Source organism: Malania oleifera, chromosome 6, assembly GCF_029873635.1.
Source record: "Malania oleifera isolate guangnan ecotype guangnan chromosome 6, ASM2987363v1, whole genome shotgun sequence".
Taxonomy (NCBI): domain Eukaryota; kingdom Viridiplantae; phylum Streptophyta; class Magnoliopsida; order Santalales; family Ximeniaceae; genus Malania; species Malania oleifera.
Window position 1 is genome coordinate 74,483,332 of NC_080422.1, and position 18,618 is coordinate 74,501,949.

General features: G+C 36.9%; 1 protein-coding gene across 2 annotated transcripts; it reads left to right on the forward strand.

Moving 5' to 3' along the window:
* The first annotated feature begins 5,264 nt into the window (after positions 1 to 5,264).
* Positions 5,265 to 18,374, forward strand: LOC131157370 (auxin response factor 19-like). 2 transcript variants are annotated; one of them, XM_058111466.1, is made up of 13 exons: positions 5,265 to 6,401; positions 10,531 to 10,643; positions 10,745 to 10,840; positions 11,394 to 11,450; positions 11,561 to 11,716; positions 11,814 to 11,898; positions 12,700 to 12,790; positions 12,887 to 13,051; positions 13,146 to 13,341; positions 14,031 to 14,169; positions 14,973 to 16,777; positions 17,383 to 17,573; positions 17,665 to 18,374. In XM_058111466.1, exons 1-13 carry the CDS (start codon positions 6,359 to 6,361, stop codon positions 17,843 to 17,845), a joined length of 3,318 nt encoding a protein of 1,105 aa, XP_057967449.1. In that variant the 5' UTR covers positions 5,265 to 6,358; the 3' UTR covers positions 17,846 to 18,374. The 2 variants fall into 2 exon arrangements, with proteins under 2 accessions (XP_057967449.1, XP_057967450.1); XM_058111467.1 differs by lacking the exons at positions 10,531 to 10,643; positions 10,745 to 10,840 and having other exon boundaries at positions 5,271 to 6,401.
* Positions 18,375 to 18,618: the final 244 nt, after the last annotated feature.

An 18,618-nucleotide genomic window follows, 5' to 3' on the forward strand; every position in this document is an offset into this window, starting at 1 on the left:
GTTGGATATGGCGAGTAGGTGAGAAGATGCTAGGGTGAAGGACCCGACACCTCATAGATAGGCTAAATCCTTTCCAGACTAGTCCACTCCATATACTTAGCGTTATTCCTTTTAATATGTAGGATGTTTGATCGTGACACTCCTCCTCACATGTGATGAGTGAACTCATTCTTTTTAAGTGTTTTTGAGGGTATACCAGTTAGGCCGAGTCGAAGCGACCGTTCTGTAGGTGTCCACTGACGTCCTAGGTGTACTGAATTACACACATCACACACACCTCGAGAGTTTACCTGTTTATACTCGAACTTATATGATTGCATTAACTTTGAATGTGCCACTGATTAACTTCATGTGAGTATACTGCTCTTAAATGACATATAAACGATGAAACTTGCATGAGTGACGTGCTTTGGAGAATGTGCATCGAATAGGAACGAGCCGATGTGAAATTCAGTTATGTTCTTGTATATGAAGTGGTATAATTATGTCGCATGTGAATTGATTTCATGATCATCGGAGTATATAGTTCTAGACACCACCCTAAGATTCATTCACGTCATTTGCTAGAGACTAGCAAAACGTTAGTTGGGGGGTGTGATTACGCGTTAAAACTGTGTAATTAGGCAGCTTAACCCGGGTTTTACGGTTTATATTTTTAATTAAATGTCCAAAATTGTCCAATATTTTAATAAATTCCAAAATCATCATTCTTGAACTTTATTGCACTATTTATGAAGTTTTGGTAATTTTTTGTTGCAGGAAAATTCCCGGGAATCAAAACCAATACCTGTTCGTATTTGGTGCATAACTTTCCCGTCCGAGCTCCGATTAAGACAATTAAAATTTTTGGAGAAAGAGAAAAGGATTATCTACAACTTTTGTGTTTTGAGTTTTGTGAGATACGAGCTCCAGAAGAGTTAGATTTGCGACGAACAGAGAACAAATAAAATGAGAAAATAAAAAATATATATGTTTGGATGGATATTTGATGTGACCCTGCCATGCAGTTGTTCCACGCCGGATCCTAGGGCTTCTGTCTTTTCTTTTTAAACTCCTCCAGCGCAACTCCAGGGGGACTCTCTTCTCTTCCATACACTCTTCTTCTTCTTTTTCTTCTTCTTCTTCTTCTTCTTCTTCTTCTTCTTCTTCTTCTTCTTCTTCTCTTCTCCTGTTCCTTTTTTTTCCTTAGCCTTTCTATTCCCTTTCTCTTGCTCATTCTCCAGTCCTCTTCCTCTGTTTTTCTTTTTCTTTTCTCTTCCTGTTATTCCTCTCAACTCTCTGTTTTTATCCCTGTCCTCTTCTTCTCTCTTCTCTCTCAATCAACTATCTCGCTGTTCTCTCCCAAACTCAGCAATCTCCTCGGGCATTGGCAACTCTGCAACTCCGCGACAGTAGCCACCCTTCAAGCACCCGAGGCCCTCCTCTGCTTCTCAGCAACAGCTCCAGTTGAGAGCCACTTTTGTAACTTCCATCACAGCCTTGGCCTTCTCCCAGCACAGCAGCAAACTCCTCCATATCAGGCCAGCCGAGCCCAGCCACACCAGCAGAAAACCAGCACTGCAGCCCATCTCGGCCAGTTTCCAGCGCAGACCCGAGAGCACCAATCCAGCACAGTAGGCCTCCTCTGCAACCTTCTGTTTTACTCTCTCTCTCTCCTTCTCTATTCTTTTCTTTTACTTTATTTTATTTGGATATTATGTTTTTGTTTTTTGAAGCTTAAGTAATCTAGATTTAATTGCTTATTTAGTATTATTCAAGTGACTATTGTTTTTTTTATTGGAGTTTATGGAAAGATGTAATTTTAAATTGCTGCAACTTGTTTATTTATTTAGTGATAGATTTAATTAATGCTTTAGTTTATTTAATTAATTTAGTGAAGTTTGGTTCAGTTCTGGTATAAAAAAAAATTAAAAAAAAATAACATACAAAGTTCGTGTTTTTTTATTGTGTCCTGTTATCGTTTAGGTTTATTGATAGTTTAATTTTAGTTCGCGTTCTTGATTCGTGTTAAAAGTTCAGTTTTTGGTCTGTGTTTGGATCTGATTGAGTTTCCATTCGTGCGTGTTTTAATTCCTTATTTGTAGTTTCCATCTTTAATAATACGTGTTTAGGTATTTCCTTGAGTAGCCTAGGGTTTCCTTTATTGTTATTTAATTTCGTGCGTGCTAGTTTTAGGTCTTTAAATTGCGTGTCATTTAATTTGTTAAGAACGAAATCAACCAATCTTGAAAACCCGAATCTGAACTGAGTTCAGTGCAATTTAATTTTGATTGGGAGAACGTTAAATCTGAGATTAAAACGCATTCCCTGAGGAAACAATCTAACCCTTAGGCTTAATATTACACGACGTAACTCTTATACTTTGGATAACTTCTGAGTTTCTCATTTTTCGAGTGAGTCAATTACTCCATGGGTAGATTGGAAAAGTTGTATGTACAGGAAATAGTCAGACTATATGGTGTGCCTGTGTCTATTGTTTCTGACTGGGATCCACGTTTCACGTCTCAATTCTGGAAAATCTTACAAAGAGCTTTGGGATCTTAGTTGGCTTTTAGCACGACCTTTCATCTTTAAACTAATGGATAAATTAAAAGGACTGTTCAAATATTGGAAAATATGTTGCATGCTTTTGTGCTAGATTTTGGAGGTTGCTGGATCCAATACCTGCCATTAGTGGAAGTTGTTTACAATAACAGCTAGCAAGCTAGTATCGGGATGGCTCCATACGAGGTATTGTATGGACAAAGGTTTCGATCTCTGTTATGTTGGGATGAAATTGGAGAGAAGCAAATATTGGGGCCAGAGATGGTACAACGGGCTTCTGAGAAAATCAAGCTTATTTAGGAAAGGATTAAAATAGCTCAGAGTCGACAGAAAAGCTATGTAGATACCTGTCGACAAGCGCTGGAATTTGATGTGGGTGATAATGTGTTTTAAAAATTGTGTCGATGAAAGGAATAATGAGATTCGAGAATAAGAGCAAGCTTAGCCCTAGGTATATTGGGTCGTTTGAGATATTGGAAAGAGTTGACCTAGTTACCTACAGGTTAGCGTTACCCCCAGCACTATCCAGAATCCACGATATATTTCATGTGTCCATAATGAAGAAATACATCTCAGATTCATCTCACATAATAAGTTATGAAACACTGGAGATTGGTGAGACATTATCTTATAAAGAAATACCAGTTTAGGTCTTAGATTATAAAGAACATGAATTACGTACCAAGAAAATTCCACTGGTGAAAGTACTCTGGAGAAACCATGCAATGAAAGAAGCATCGTGGGAGTTAGAGGAAGAAATGCGCTAGAAGTACCCACATATGTTTTAGTGGGGTCCAATGTCAGTCAGAGAAAGGTAATGGTTCAGTTAAGAAATCATGTAAGTAAGTAGATTTTTGGGCAAGTTAATCAGTTCTATGTAATAGTTTTCTTTTGATGGTTTTGGGAGAGTTTTGTTTGGTTATTTTAATCTCTTAGGACAGTAAATGTAACCACGGTATTCCTCTACCATAAATGAGGGTAGTTAATAAAATTTTAGCATTGTTCCACAAAGATTGGTGTAAGGGATAAATAGCAAATTTCGAGGATGAAATTTTTATAAGGAGGGGAGGATGTAGAGACCTGGAAAATTTAATTTAAGAAAATAATAGAAGAAAAAGGAAAAGGAAAAGGAAAAGGAAAGGAAAAGAAAGAAAAAGAAAGGGAAAAAGAAATTTAAAAAGGGGCATTAGCAGAGACTCGTCGACGAAACCATTGTTTTTGTTGACGTACATCTTTATTGGTTTCGTGATGAGTACATGTGTCTCGCTGACGAGAAGATATAGAGAGCAGAGAATTTCAGATCATTAAGGGTTCGTCAACGAACCCATTATCTTCATCGACGAACGCTCTTCTATGACTCATTGACGAGTGCACGTGTCTCATCGACGAGGACACGTGGACAACTATCTATATAAAGGCTCAAATTGGATTTTCAGCGAGAAAACAGATTTCTTTCACTCTATCTCTCTCTAACTTTTGACTCCTCCCCCTTCTCTCTTCGATTTCGGCTCTATTTAAGCCTATTTCGACGATCAAGAACCACCATGATGATCTACAAGTGATTCTCTGCAAGTTGATCAGAGCGGATTGTTGATTTGGGGTCCTTGGGCACCGCTCCAAAATTAGGGTAAGTGAGTTATTTTAGGATTTAAATGATTATTTGGAATATGTAGACTTAGGAAATGTATTAGATGATAAATATACTGGGGTTGAGTTGATTGAACTGGGGATAATGCAATTTCAGGGTTTGGAGTTCTAAACACCACGGGCGTGGTTTAGGGTTTTCCAACAAGCTTCTCAGGAAACAGATAAGGGGATAGATTAAGTCCGGTATTTTCAGAAAATTAATTATTGAATATACAGTATTTGTTTCAGAAATTTATATATGATTTAGTATAGTTTTTGGGAATCCTGATGTTAAACTGAGGAAATCTTGAAAACAGATTTAATATTATTTTATCAGCAAAATAGGTTTTATAATTTATTACAGAATAGTACTCACTTATGTGTGGCATGAGTATAAATTTTATTGTAAATAATGATATGTCAGAACATTTTATGAATTCACAATACAAGCATGATTTGACGACAATTTAAAAAAAAAAAAAAAAAAACTATAAATAGTATAAATTATAGTTTCGTATAGGAAAAACATCCAATAACTTGAGACCAACACAAAAAAACAAAAAAGTTGTTAGGTAGTAAGAAAATATAAAACTTAATTGATTTAGTTTTAAGAAGTGTCATTGTGCATACGAAAGTCTACGTTACTAGTAAGTTTATATATATATAAATTAGGTTTAGATCTTGTCAGCATCTCTTATGAACAAAAGTGCAGAGTTTAACATATTATGATTATAATTTGACCATACCTCAAGCTTTTATTAGGCGTATTGCATAAATACTCATTAATATCTAACATTAAGCTTGAAGTTATGACTAATAATGAAAGTGTCAAATTTCATACTCTCTTAGTCTTACGCACAAGCAAATTACTTGCGCCTATGCCACCAAATGTGAATTTAGGTAGAATCTGAGTGAAATTTGGGAGAGGGCCCTCCTCCCGTTTTGTGTTGTCCGCGAAAAGAAGGAAGCGCGGCTCTTTTTTTATTTTCTTCAATATTAATCTTATTGTTTTAAATAAATAATATTATATTGTTTTTTATTTTTATTTTTTATTTTCGTTTTATATTTAATATTTAAAACCCCGGCTCCAGTCCATTTCATGTCGGCTTGCTTCACGAAAAGCTGTCTGGCTTTGTTCGGCGTCGGATTTCCCGGTTGCAACCCAGGCTTTCCGATCTTCTGCTCCTCATCCTCTCTCTTCTCTCCACCCGCCGGAGCTCTTCTCCTGCCCTCGTAGTTCTCCTTTTTACGCTTTTGAGCCGCTTCTCTGGTGACGCCCCCGGCCGGCGAGTATCGCCGGTGCTCTGTGCCTTGCGTCGCCCGAGCAGCTCCGCTGGTTACCCTGCTCCTCGAAGGTGATTGGTTTCACGACAGTATTTTTATTCTTTCATTTGTCGATTTGTAGTTTGCAGGCAGATTTTGAATCATAGAAAATGGAATTGGTTGTTTCCCGCAATTTTTGGATGTTTTTCTGATTCGAGATTTTATATACGGTAATTTGATTTTACTCGGCGGAAAGAAATGGAGAAGTGTTCATCAAAGTGCGAAGCTGCATTTATGGCAATAAATCTTCGAATCTTCAGCTAAGCTCAATTATTAAAGCGAGTTAATTCTTGAGTTTGAGAAAAAGGGGAAATTTTCCACCTGGTTTCTCTGATTCATGAAATTAATGGTTAGAAACGAAGTGAAGTTGATGTTTTGAATTGCTGCATCTGAGAAGGAACATGAAGGAAAGTTTCCTATGGTTCCTCCGATCGATGATGTCAAAAATTAATGGTTAGAAGCGAAGTGAATTAGTTGGTTGTTTCAAAATTGCTGCATCTGAGAAGGAACAGTTCAGATGAACTAAGTAGGGTTTAAAATGGTAATCGCTTGAATTGTAAAATTAATGCGACGGTGAAAGCTTACTGAGCCGTAAATTAAGGTGTTTCGGTGGCCTGTGGGTGCCCGTAGACGTAGTTATCTGATGAAGCAATGCTGCAATTAATGATGATTGGATTACAGCTGTTGCTGTGATCTGGAGCTAGATTTTTCTGGCAAAAAAACTAGGCACGTATGCTTAATTTACACGGGCAGTGGCCGGTGAGTTGCTGATAAGAAGACAACATAAATGTGCTAATGATAATATAACGGAGCACGCTGGTGACTGACTTGAATCTTCTTGGAGTTGTCGTCTCTGTCGGCCATCATGAAGGCTCCGCCAAACGGCTTTTTGGGAAGTTCCGGAGAAGGTGTGTTCTTTATCCTCCTACTCTCTCTGAGCTTATTAAATGTTTTAAATTATGTAGATCTTTATTGTTTTAATTGTTTTCTTCGTTTTGAGATTTTGAACGGAGGGTAGATAACTGTATGGAATGGAATTAGGAGCAGTTTCTATATTTTCCCCTTCTCTGGTTGGCTTTTCATTTTTAAGCCTTCTTAGGCCTTTTCAAAACTTTTGACCGTCTCTTGGGTGTTCGTATTTTGACACATACTCTGATTGCATTTCATCTGGTTCCAAGCATTGTTCCAACCTTAAAATTAAATGATATTTAACATGGTTATTGGGTGATGCCTGACAGAAATTGGTAGTCAATGCACTGGAAATTTCAGATGAACAGAGCATATATTTTCTAGTTGTTGTTGTTGTCATCATAGTAGTAGTAGTTGTTGCTGTTATGGACGGAAAGCATTTCAATTTGTCATCCCATATTTCTAATTTCTTTTGACCAAATTTTTTGATACATTGCATGTCATTTGGGATCCATATTGCACGAGAAATTCAAATGTCGTACATTTCTCAATATCTAAATTTATGACTTTGCAAACAACCTGTCACTTTCCTATATCAATTTATTTCGTGTAAATTTTCCTCTATCTGCCAAAAACTATGGCACATCCATCTTAATTCTTAGGTGAATTTTAAATTTTTACTTTTGTTGTTGTTGTTGTTGAAAGGTACGTTAACTTATAAATTTTTTCATATATATTTCTATTGACACTTCTTAATTTTATGTTCTTTCTAAAATTTATCTACCTTTTAAGCCCTTCTAAAACTTGAATTTTTCTTCATCTAAAAAAAATGAAATTTTAAGTTCATGTGCATTCTAGTATGTTATTGTAGGCTTACAGCTTATAATGATGGACAATGGAGGATTTAGGAACTCCGGTCAATGGGTGCAGTTGACTTATACTTTTATACTTTTAAGATCATGTTAACATTAAATTTTAAAAATTCATTCTTTACTATGACTTTTCATCATATATACTACTTTAGTTATTTATAATGCTGCTATCATGAAAATAAAAGATTAGAATAAAAAATATTTTCTTGCACATTTTGTGATAGATATTCTTCTTTTTCTTCTATGTTTCACACATGGGTGCACAAAGACAGAGACACACACTCACTTACTCCCTCCATCCTGCCCTTGTAAAGTCATAGATTTGGTTGATTTATGTTAGCGATTGAAATCCAGGGCAGCAAAAGTGTGCGTGAAGCTTCCTGCTTTAAGAGAATTTTATGTTTTGTTTGTGAGGTTCATGCAGTTTGATCTGAAGTTCAAAATATTTTCTAATAGAGGTAATAACATATCATTAGCAATTACTACTACCTACCCATGTATTTCTGAAACATCAGTGTGTACATATAACTGAAGAAAACTAAAAATAATAATATTTTCTGAATATGACATCATATAGTTTAGTTTATCCTCGTCTTTTGATGCTTCCAAGCTGAAGTACTTGTACAAATGGTGACATAGCATCACAATTTCAATGATATCCCTCGAAATCTGAACTTTGCATTTTCAAATTTAATTTTTTTTTTTAAATTGCGAAATGTTTGGATGGTTTCATTTGTAATATATCACCATGGTTTCAATGGATGACCTTCCTCTAAATCTAAAATTTGCTCTATCAATTCTTATAATCTTTCAAAGAAACATGAGATGTTTAAACAATTTCATTGATACTTGTCTTTTTGAGTGAAAAAATTATTAAAATATTTAAGTCTTTTACTGAATAATAAATGTTCTTAGAAATATTTATGCTGAGTGATTTGAATATGAATCTACTAGTGGTGATGGAACAACGTGATTAGAAACCAGTTGAAAACCAATCCCTTGGTCTAAGCTCTCTTCTTTATTACAAAATACAGAAACAAACAAAATAAGATGAGTTATTCATGAGTGAACTTTTTACATCATCAGCATGATATTGGACGACTTAAAAGGAAAATATGACCCTTGATAGGGTACTGGAACAGCCAGGAAGGATCATGGTTTTAAATAATGGCCACGACTGTTACGTAACGTCGTTATGTAATGATTTTTTGGGTTACTAATACCGTTACACCACAAAATCGGTGGGAAGAAAAATCACTGCCATAGCAGCCATTACGGACCGCGACCGTTACGTAAAGGCCGCTATGGCCATTACATAACCTCTATAGGACTGTTACACCAAAAAAAGTTATTTTATTTTTATTCTTACTTTTTCCTTCTCTTTCATAAATCATTCTCCATATACCATGTGGCGAGAGGGGGAAAAGATTATAATGAGAATGACAATGATATAAAATTTACTATTTCTTTAAATACTCACAATAGATGCATTAATTAAAATTTTGAAAATACTAACTTGTTAGGAAAATATTTTATTTTGATAATATTAGTAATGTGATATTTTTGCTCTATATTTTTCAATTTCAACCTTCTTTCTTTTCTAGCTATTTTATATTTGTATTATTCATACATCTTATGTTTCTAATAGATTAATGGTGTGTATAATGTATTTTGTTCTATTAATTAATTTAGCACACATAAGAATTTATCACAGATAAGAACAATGAGAAGTATAAATACACACACACCTAATTTTTCTATAAATGGTGGTTTAAAACAAATGTAAACTTGTTCTCCTTACCAAATAACTTAGTCGAATTAAAGGATCCAAAATACACTCAAACTCTTTCTAAAAAGAGCTAAAAGCTTGAAAGATGCAAGTACACTAATATGCACAAGGTTGTGCGTGCTTCAAAAAAATTCACGGCCGTTACACCCCCTGTTATGTAACATCCACTACTCTCGCTTCCCGTTACACCCGTTACCGTTATGTTAAGCTACCCGCAATCGCGATTTAAAACCATGGGAAGGATGTTATATCAAATTCCAACTAGTTGTGATTTAATTAGATTGAATTGGGTTATTGTCAGCACTTGGCAATTGGCACACATCCATGTTTAATATTGATGGTTGGTTTGTGATTCATGTCACAATTTCATTTTTTTAATTAACAAAAATATTATTGATGATTTTAGCTTTCATTTTCTAGGACGAGGAAATAATCACATAGCTGTTAGCATACAACCACTCATTCATTGTCATATTAGCAATTAATACGAAAAATTGGGAAAGGGAGCCAGTGGCATCATTGTTCCTCTCAGCATCAATAGATAATGGCTGTTATAATTTGCATGATATGAAAGCACAAAGGAGCAAGTATTGTTAATGCTGACCCTGATTTGTTAGAATCAAATTTACATGAATTGGTAGGAGTACAGAGAAGTGGAGAAACATAGAAGAGTCAAATGATAGAAGTGTCTGGTAAGCGACTATACATATTATGCATAAATAGGTAAAAATTATGCATAAAACTACAAAATACAGGCTAATATACAAATTTTCTGGGAAACGTCTCTTTCCTACTCATGTAATCATAAATTCATAATTACATATAGACAATATTTTAACATAACAGTGCCTAAAAAGTTGCAAAATTACACTGCAACTTTGACTTTATTTAATTGAAAACAATAAATTTTTAGGCATATGTCGGGGTTTATAATGATGGGAAGTGAGGTTTTATCATGATTGGAGTGAGGTTCTATCAAGGTACTTTGCATAATCGAGGTTCTGAGACTGGCATTACCTAGTAAGGAGGTTCCTGTAACTAAGCTTAAAAATACTTGTATTACAAAGCATGTGCTCATAACTTAGAATTCCTTTAGCTCACTTGTTTTGTAGGTATTACAACAGTATTTGCAGAAAGGGACGTCCAAAACAATCTTACTCATGCCAAAAGGAACAGTCTTGTTCAGAATAAATTGAAGGAAAATGAAATCAATTATGCTACCTTCTAATCAATTACACTACTGCCGCTGAAAAAAAAAATAAAACTTGGAATCATTTAGAAACTAGAAAAGGAATGTATTGTTGCTGCATAGCAAAGTTAGAATCATTCAAAGTTTAATGATTTTTCGACTGCTGAGACATCATAAAGTTCCATGAATGAAAAATTTAGAAAATATGCTTTACTCTTTCTTAACTTAAAAGATTATTTTTGTTAAATTATTTTCTTCTTCTTTGTTTGAGAAAACAGGAGAAAGGAAGAGTATCAATTCAGAGTTATGGCATGCTTGTGCAGGGCCATTGGTTTCTTTGCCTCCAATCCGTAGTCTTGTAGTTTACTTCCCTCAAGGTCACAGTGAGCAAGTATGTCAGGCCCACTTTTTCTCCGTCCTTATTTCTAAACAATTAATAAATTATGACTGCTGATTCCTAATTGAACTTTCTTGGAACCAAAAAATTTTCAGGTTGCAGCTTCGATGCAAAAAGAGACTGATTGCATACCAAGCTATCCTAACCTACCGTCCAAGTTGATTTGCTTGCTTCATAATGTCACATTACATGTATGGGATCCTCTAAAGTTCCATGTGCCCGTTTTTCTATAATGAAATGTTATGAAGGAAAAATGTGTAGCTTTTGAAGGATTTGCATCTAGTACTGCCATTGTGCGTACCTTGGCTTGCTACGGATCCATTTCTGTAACTAGGCAGACCAATAATTTCAGTGCTCACTCCCTTCATTTATTTATGTATTTTATTCATACACTCTTAATCCATCCACCAAATCATCCAAGTGCAGGCTATTACATAATGCGGGTCCTACTAAATGAAGGGAGAGAGCGGTCTGGAAATGGTTTTAACATTCGTTTTTTTGCATAAGTGTCTAATCTCAGGATTGAACCTGCACACTTCTGCTTAATGGCCGGAGACTTTTATGATTGCACTGCATAACAGTGACTAGAAAAATTCACTATTTAGCAATCCAGATTGCAGGCCAAAAATAATAAATAAATAATTAGTCATAATTTCGTTATGGTCCGGGGCAGGGATGCAGTTGGGGAGAAACTTTCTTTTAATATGATTATCTGAAGAACTTTATTTTATATATTTTGAATAGGCTGATCCAGAAACTGATGAGGTCTATGCTCAAATGACCCTTCAACCTGTGAGCAAAGTAGGTCAGCTGTTTAATTTTCAATTTGTTCAATGCATAACTCATCATTATTATTCCATTTGTAATCATGTGGGCCTGTCTAAAGAACATCTTATACGTCTATTTTTCAGTATGACAAGGAAGCATTACTGGCATCCGATATAGGCCTAAAACAAAGTAGGCAACCAGCTGAGTTCTTTTGCAAAACTCTTACAGCTAGTGACACAAGCACTCATGGTGGATTTTCTGTGCCTCGTAGAGCAGCTGAAAAGATCTTCCCACCTCTAGTGAGTAAATTTCAATACTTTTAATATGTGGGTTGCTTGCTGTATGGTACATTCAGTGTTTACCTATTCCACTGCTTACCAAAAAGATGGCTGATAGGATTTTTCAATGCAACCCCCTGCTCAAGAGCTAGCAGCCAGAGATTTGCATGACACCACATGGACATTCAGACATATTTATCGAGGTATTGCCCTTTATTGTGGAAATATTCTCTTTTTCTGTCCGTCTCATCTGTTATGCTTCATGGATGCATTAAGATATTTCTTTATTGACTATGATTTTGCAACTCAATGGTTTGACTAAATTTGCCATTTAAAAAAAAAATGCTACTTTAGTCTTATCGTGTTGCCCACGCAATTAGTTTTTGCTTCAGGTGTTCTCCTAATTGTTTGGAATGTTTTCAGGAATAAACATAATACAGGGATTTTATTAGTACTGATACTGTTTGTTTCCTAGCATCATTTCCATTTGACTTGAAAATGTAAAGATCCAAAGATGATTTGATTATGAGATCTTGTTGGAAGTTATTGCATGTGGTCTGGGATAAAATCATATAATGTACACTAGATAAGACTGATGAGATCTTAATGTTAAATCAGTCTTCAGTGGGCTGAAATATAAATAATTACACCGTTTGTGATTGACATAAGAGGCCAAAACATATATTTAGGGGAACTCTTTTTAAGTTTGATTTCTTAGGAAAAATTAAGTTTCTGCTTCTCACTTGGATTCTCTTCTTCTTAAAAGTGTTTATCTTGAAATCATTGCATCTAGAGTTTGGATATGATGGATATTTCAATGTATGTCCACTAAAACTTGGATTATTCTTCTATACCAGTACAGGAATTTTGTTTTCTGGGAGAGTTAGAAAATGTTGCATGGTTTTGACCACCATGAAGTGGGGAAATCTAATATTAGGCATTCCTATGAGTTGGACTGTTTTACAACAATCTGTTAAAAGCTATGTATTATGGTCTAATTTCAGGTCAACCAAAAAGGCACCTGCTGACTACTGGTTGGAGTGTCTTTGTTAGTACAAAAAGACTCTTTGCTGGTGATTCTGTACTTTTTATCAGGTATCTTGTTTTAAATATATGCATATTAAAAAAGATATCCTAACTGGATGAGTTTCATTCTTGTTTTATTGAGCTGGGAAATCTGGTTGGATGTAGAGATGAAAAATCACAGTTGCTCCTCGGTATAAGGCGTGCTAATAGACAGCAACCAGCTCTCTCATCATCAGTCATATCCAGTGATAGCATGCACATTGGCATACTTGCTGCTGCTGCCCATGCTGCTGCAAATAACAGCCCTTTTACTATTTTTTACAATCCAAGGTGCTACTGTCATACATTTGACTTGTAATTCCAGTTAAATGGTGAGCAGCACTTTGGGGATCATGGTCTGATAAGATTCATTTGATTTTTATAGGGCAAGTCCTTCTGAGTTTGTGATTCCCTTAGCCAAGTACAACAAAGCAATGTATACCCAAGTTTCACTTGGCATGCGATTTAGAATGATGTTTGAGACTGAGGAGTCGGGGGTACGCAGATACATGGGTACGATCACTGGCATCAGTGATTTGGATCCTGTACGATGGAAAAATTCACAGTGGCGCAATCTCCAGGTATTTATTCTTTAAGTTATGAGGTTGTCTGAAAGGACTCTAAAATTTTATTGATGTTTGTGTATTTTACGTCTGAAAAGCCCTTAACAAATTATTATAGTATATTAACAGCATATTTTAAACATGTTGGCTCTCAGCAGGCTGTGTCATCTAGAATCTGTATGTGTCAATGTTGTATGGATGCAAGTTCATTGCTGCACTACATGGATCACAGGAATATGTTAATAATGTTATCAGAGTGCTTTTCCTTAATTATCTGGGTTTGACAACAAGAATCCTGCTCACATGGGATTAAGTTTCATGTTTGTGTATGTCTAGGGGCAATGAAAGGGATATATTAATTTTACTTCGGACTTCAGTGTGCCTTTTCTTCTGCTAAATAAGATTTGGTTGCAATCTTTCTTTGCTATCACTAATCTGTCAGAATTTGTATTAGTCTTCCCAGACTTCCTTTCACCCCTACCCCAACTTCCTAATTTTAATGCCCTAATAGGATTGATTCTGTTTCTGCATGTTGACGCTTTCATGCTGTTCTCAAATTAAGTACCCTATGTTGGTTTTGTAAACAGTTCTCACTTTACAAGTTCTCAAGAAAATGATATGGTTTCTCTGCACATTATTGATGATTGTTGTTATTATTATTGTTGTTATTTGCTTGCTCAGCCAGTTGACATTAATATCGTTGACAGGTTGGATGGGATGAATCAACAGCTGGCGAAAGGCCAAGCCGAGTTTCAATTTGGGATGTTGAGCCTGTAGTAACTCCTTTCTATATATGTCCACCTCCATTTTTCAGACCCAAGTTTTCTAAACCACCAGGGTTGCCGGGTAAGCCAAAATTACCGTTTTGTCATTGGATATAGAAATTTTGAAGGGGTCCATTCAGTGGTAGTAATTTCTCCCATTAAGCTGTTTGTAGCATGTGTATTTACAGTGAGTTCCCCTTGGAAACTGTCTTCTGGATTCCTAGTAAAGGAAACACTAAAGAAATTTTATTTTATTTTACTGCATCTGAAGACTACCATGGATCCATTCTTTTAATGAAAGTGTATCTCAAGTGAGTGAATCACAATGTTTTCAAATTGCATCTATATCTGCACAATACTCTTGGATGTGTGTGTGTGTGTGTGTGAGAGAGAGAGAGAGAGAGAGAGAGATAGAGAGAGAGAGTGTAAGAGTATTTTGGTTGGTTTGTCCATGCTTTGTTTCTCTTAACAGTATTGGTCCTGGTTCAAAGAAAACTATAATAGGAACTAAAAACCATAGTCAAGAGTGAAGTTTTAGTTTTGGGTATAGGTGGAACAAAATGGGAACCAACCTGTTGATGCCCCTAAATACATTTCAAAGGGCTACAATAAAGCTCCTTATGTTCAATCCCTATGCTTGGACAAATTTATATTTCATTCTATGTTAGCGGTTGGTGTTTTCTTTTACAATTTAGTTTCAAGTGTTTTTGCAACTCATGGCTTGGGTTCTTCAAGCCTGACAGGTGAAACATCCTACGTCACAGTATCACAGTTATTTTTTTAAATAAAAAATTGATATAGTGCCTTATGTTTGAAGCTTTTGTTTGTATGGATTCTCATATCTTATTTTCCTCCTCTAATGTTTTCTAGTAGTGCTTTTTGCAGATGATGACATGCCCTGGCTTGGAGATGACTTCGGCATGAAGGATGCCGCAAGCTCAATCTTCCCTGGTTTGAGTTTGGTCCAATGGATGAGCATGCAACATAATAATCAATTTTCAGCTGCTCAACCAGGATTTATCCCATCCATGGTTTCTTCCACTGCCCTGCACAACAACCTTAGCACAGATGACCCATCCAAGTTGTTGAGTTTCCAAGCCCCTGTCCTCTCTACGCCTAGCCTCCAGTTCAATAAAGCAAATCTACATAACCAAGTCAACCAATTGCAGCAGCCACCTCTGACATGGGCCCAACAGCAGCAGCTGCAGCAGCTGTTGCAAACTCCTACTAACCCACAGCAGCAGCAGCAGCAAGCCCTTCAAGAGCAACAGCTGCGGCAGCAGCAGCCACCACTACTACACCAGCCACAGCAGCAGCAACAGCAACAACAACAGCCACAGCAGCAGCAGCAGCAGCAGCAGCAAAATCAACAGCAGCAGCAGCAAAATCATCAGCAGCAGCAACAGACACTCCAACCAGCACTTGTAAATAATGGTTTAGTTGCTCCTAACCAGATCCTAGGTCAAAATTCACAGCAACCAGTTTTGTTCTCTCAGCTTCAGCAGCAGCAATTACTGACTGGCAGTAACACCCATTGCCAACAAAATATTCATTCTGCAAATAGGAGTTCATTCCAGATGACATCCTTACCACAAGACTTGCAGTTTCAACAAGTAGAACAGCAACCTGGCCTCATACAACAGAGGCATCCACTGCAGCAGCCACAACTGCAACACTCCTCAGTGCAGTTGTTGCAAAATAGCCTGTCGCAGAGGTCCCAACAGCAGCCAAACATGCAACAATCATCACAGCAGAATCTATCAGAACATCAGCTTCAGCTACAGGCACTGCAGAAATTGCAGCAGCAACAGCAGCAACAACAGCAATTGCTTTCTCCAGTAAGCCCTCGTTTGCAGCCTCAGATATTACAGCAACAGCAGGTCCATCAACAAAACCAGCAATTACCGCAGCTGCCCTCATCCCAACCTCAGCATCAACAACTCAGCAGCAACAACTTTTCAACATCGTCACTCACACAATCACACCAAGTTCCTGTGAGCCAGCTGCAAGTTCAGCTGAAACCACTTGTTGCAGTCAGAGCCCATTCTGCTATTACAGATGGAGATACACCATCATGTTCAACTTCACCTTCTACTAATAATTGCCAGGTTTCCCCATCAAATTTCCTGAGCAGAAACCAACAAGGGCGAGCCATATTGACCAGTGATTCTGCAATTGAGCCTGTGAGTAGTAACTTGGTTCAAGAGCAGAACAAGTCTGATGTACGGATCAAACATGAATTAGGCTCAAAAGGACCAGATCAACTAAAATACAGAAACGCCATTACTGATCAATTAGAAGGGTCCTCATCCGCTACATCATATTGCTTAGATGCTGGTACCTTCCCGCAGAATTTCTCAGTCCCGACCTTCTGTTTGGACGGAGAAGTTCAATTGCATCCTCGGAACAATCTTCCCTTCGATAATATTGATACTTTGGCGCCTGACACTTTGTTGTCAAGGGGTTTTGACTCAGGAAAGGATCTTCAAAACCTGCTTTCGAATTATGGGGGCACTCCAAGAGATATTGAAACAGAGTTATCTACTGCTGCCATCAGCTCGCAGTCATTTGGGGTTCCAAATGTGTCGTTTAAGCCTGGATGTTCAAGTGATGCTGCTGTCAATGAGGCTGGGGTTTTGAGCAGCAGCTTGTGGGCTAACCAGACTCAGCGTATGCGAACATACACAAAGGTTTCTTACTTCTCTTCTTATAGGTTCTTACACGAAGGTTTTTACTTCTCTTTGCTTAGAAGTTTGTCTAACTTAAGTCATGGCTTGATTTATTTCTTTGGGCATGAGGTAGTGCTTAAATTTCTGTATAATTGTTCAGTCCACTAATGTGTGTAATTTATTCTCATATTGTCTATGATCTGTATATTATCTACAAGATTACGGTTGATATCATGCGTTTGGAGCATCGTTAATTACTTTCATGATGTTTGCTTCTTGTAATTTAGGAGTAACGAAGAAAATTTGAAATTGATGGTCAAGAAATTCAACTAAAGGGTGTTGAAGATGCATGCATAGGGTTGAATCAGGTGCTTTAAAATTTAAAAGGGCATGTAACATGCAATGCTTCTGTCAAATGCTTCTAGAATTACTAAATAGTTAGATTTATGCTTTTGGAGGTTTGAAAAAGGTGGCATTTGGAAGATTGGGTTTTTAGGGCTTCAAGTTAGACACATTCAAATTTATTTCTTAGAGACACAGAATGTAAATTAAGCTTGGAAAAGGTGCAAGCCTTCTTTCTTCTTCTTCTTCTTCTTCTTGCCTTATACTAGTTTTGTCTCCTGAAGGTTCAAAAGCGTGGTTCCGTGGGAAGGTCTATTGATGTCACCCGTTACAAAGATTATGATGAGCTCAGGCATGATTTGGCCCGGATGTTTGGAATTGAAGGGCAGCTAGAAGACCCACACAGGACTGAGTGGAAACTTGTCTACATGGATCACGAGAATGACATCCTACTTGTCGGTGATGACCCCTGGGAGTAAGTCTGAGCAACCTCGGTCATGCATTGGTTCAAATATTTTATTTCTGTGGTTTGTTTTTCTTGACTGCAGTGTTCGATTTTTTTGCAGTGAGTTTGTTAGCTGTGTTCAGAGCATAAAGATACTGTCATCCGCAGAAGTGCAGCAAATGAGTTTGGAGGGAGATCTAGAGAGCTTGCCAGTCCCTAATCAAGCTTGTAGTGGGACCGACAGTGGGAATGCTTGGAGAGGACAGTACGATGACAACTCAGCTGCCTCATTTAATCGATAAGGGTTTCAATGTCCAATGATGTGGGCTTGTGCGTGTTCGGTATGGGTTGTATTGAAGAGTTTGGCTAGTGCCCCTCGGCTTTAAAAGATCGGAGTTGATGAACCCCTTCCTCCAGGAGAAGAACGTTTTGGTCTAACTTTTCATAGAGAACTGGAGAGATGTTCTTGCAATATTGTCACCTCTCCTGTAATTACACGGGAAACAGCATATATGCTAGTAGTGGGAGGAGCTGAGCTCTTTCTGATGTGCAGATTGCAGGTGCAAAGTACATGGATATAAATCATGTGGGCGTCAAGCAACAAATTTCAACATTTGTGGTTCAATGATTATCATCTGCATGGGTGATTTAGTTTTAAGGTCAACAGGAAGGGAGAAACAAAAGGCAGGTGGGGGAACAATATTTACACCATTGGTGTTTCGCACTTTTAATAGTCAATAGTTTTCTTAGTGAGAATCATGAATGCTGTAAAGGAAAACTGAATATATTATTATCTTTTAGCTGTAATGCCTATATAAGACACTTCTGCCATGGGTTGAATATTGCTGCCGTCGCAAGTGAATGAGCTTCAACTCTTCTGCTACATCTTTCGTAGCTCTCTCCCACCCACGCTGTTGCCGGCTTTTATCCAATTTGTATGAATCTGAGATTGATTCTGAATGCGCAGGGTTTTTCTTATATTTTTTCTTTTCTATTAAATACTATTAAAAATAAAAATTTATTTTAATATAATTAGAATTTTAATAATAATATGTAAATTCAAATTTTATTTATA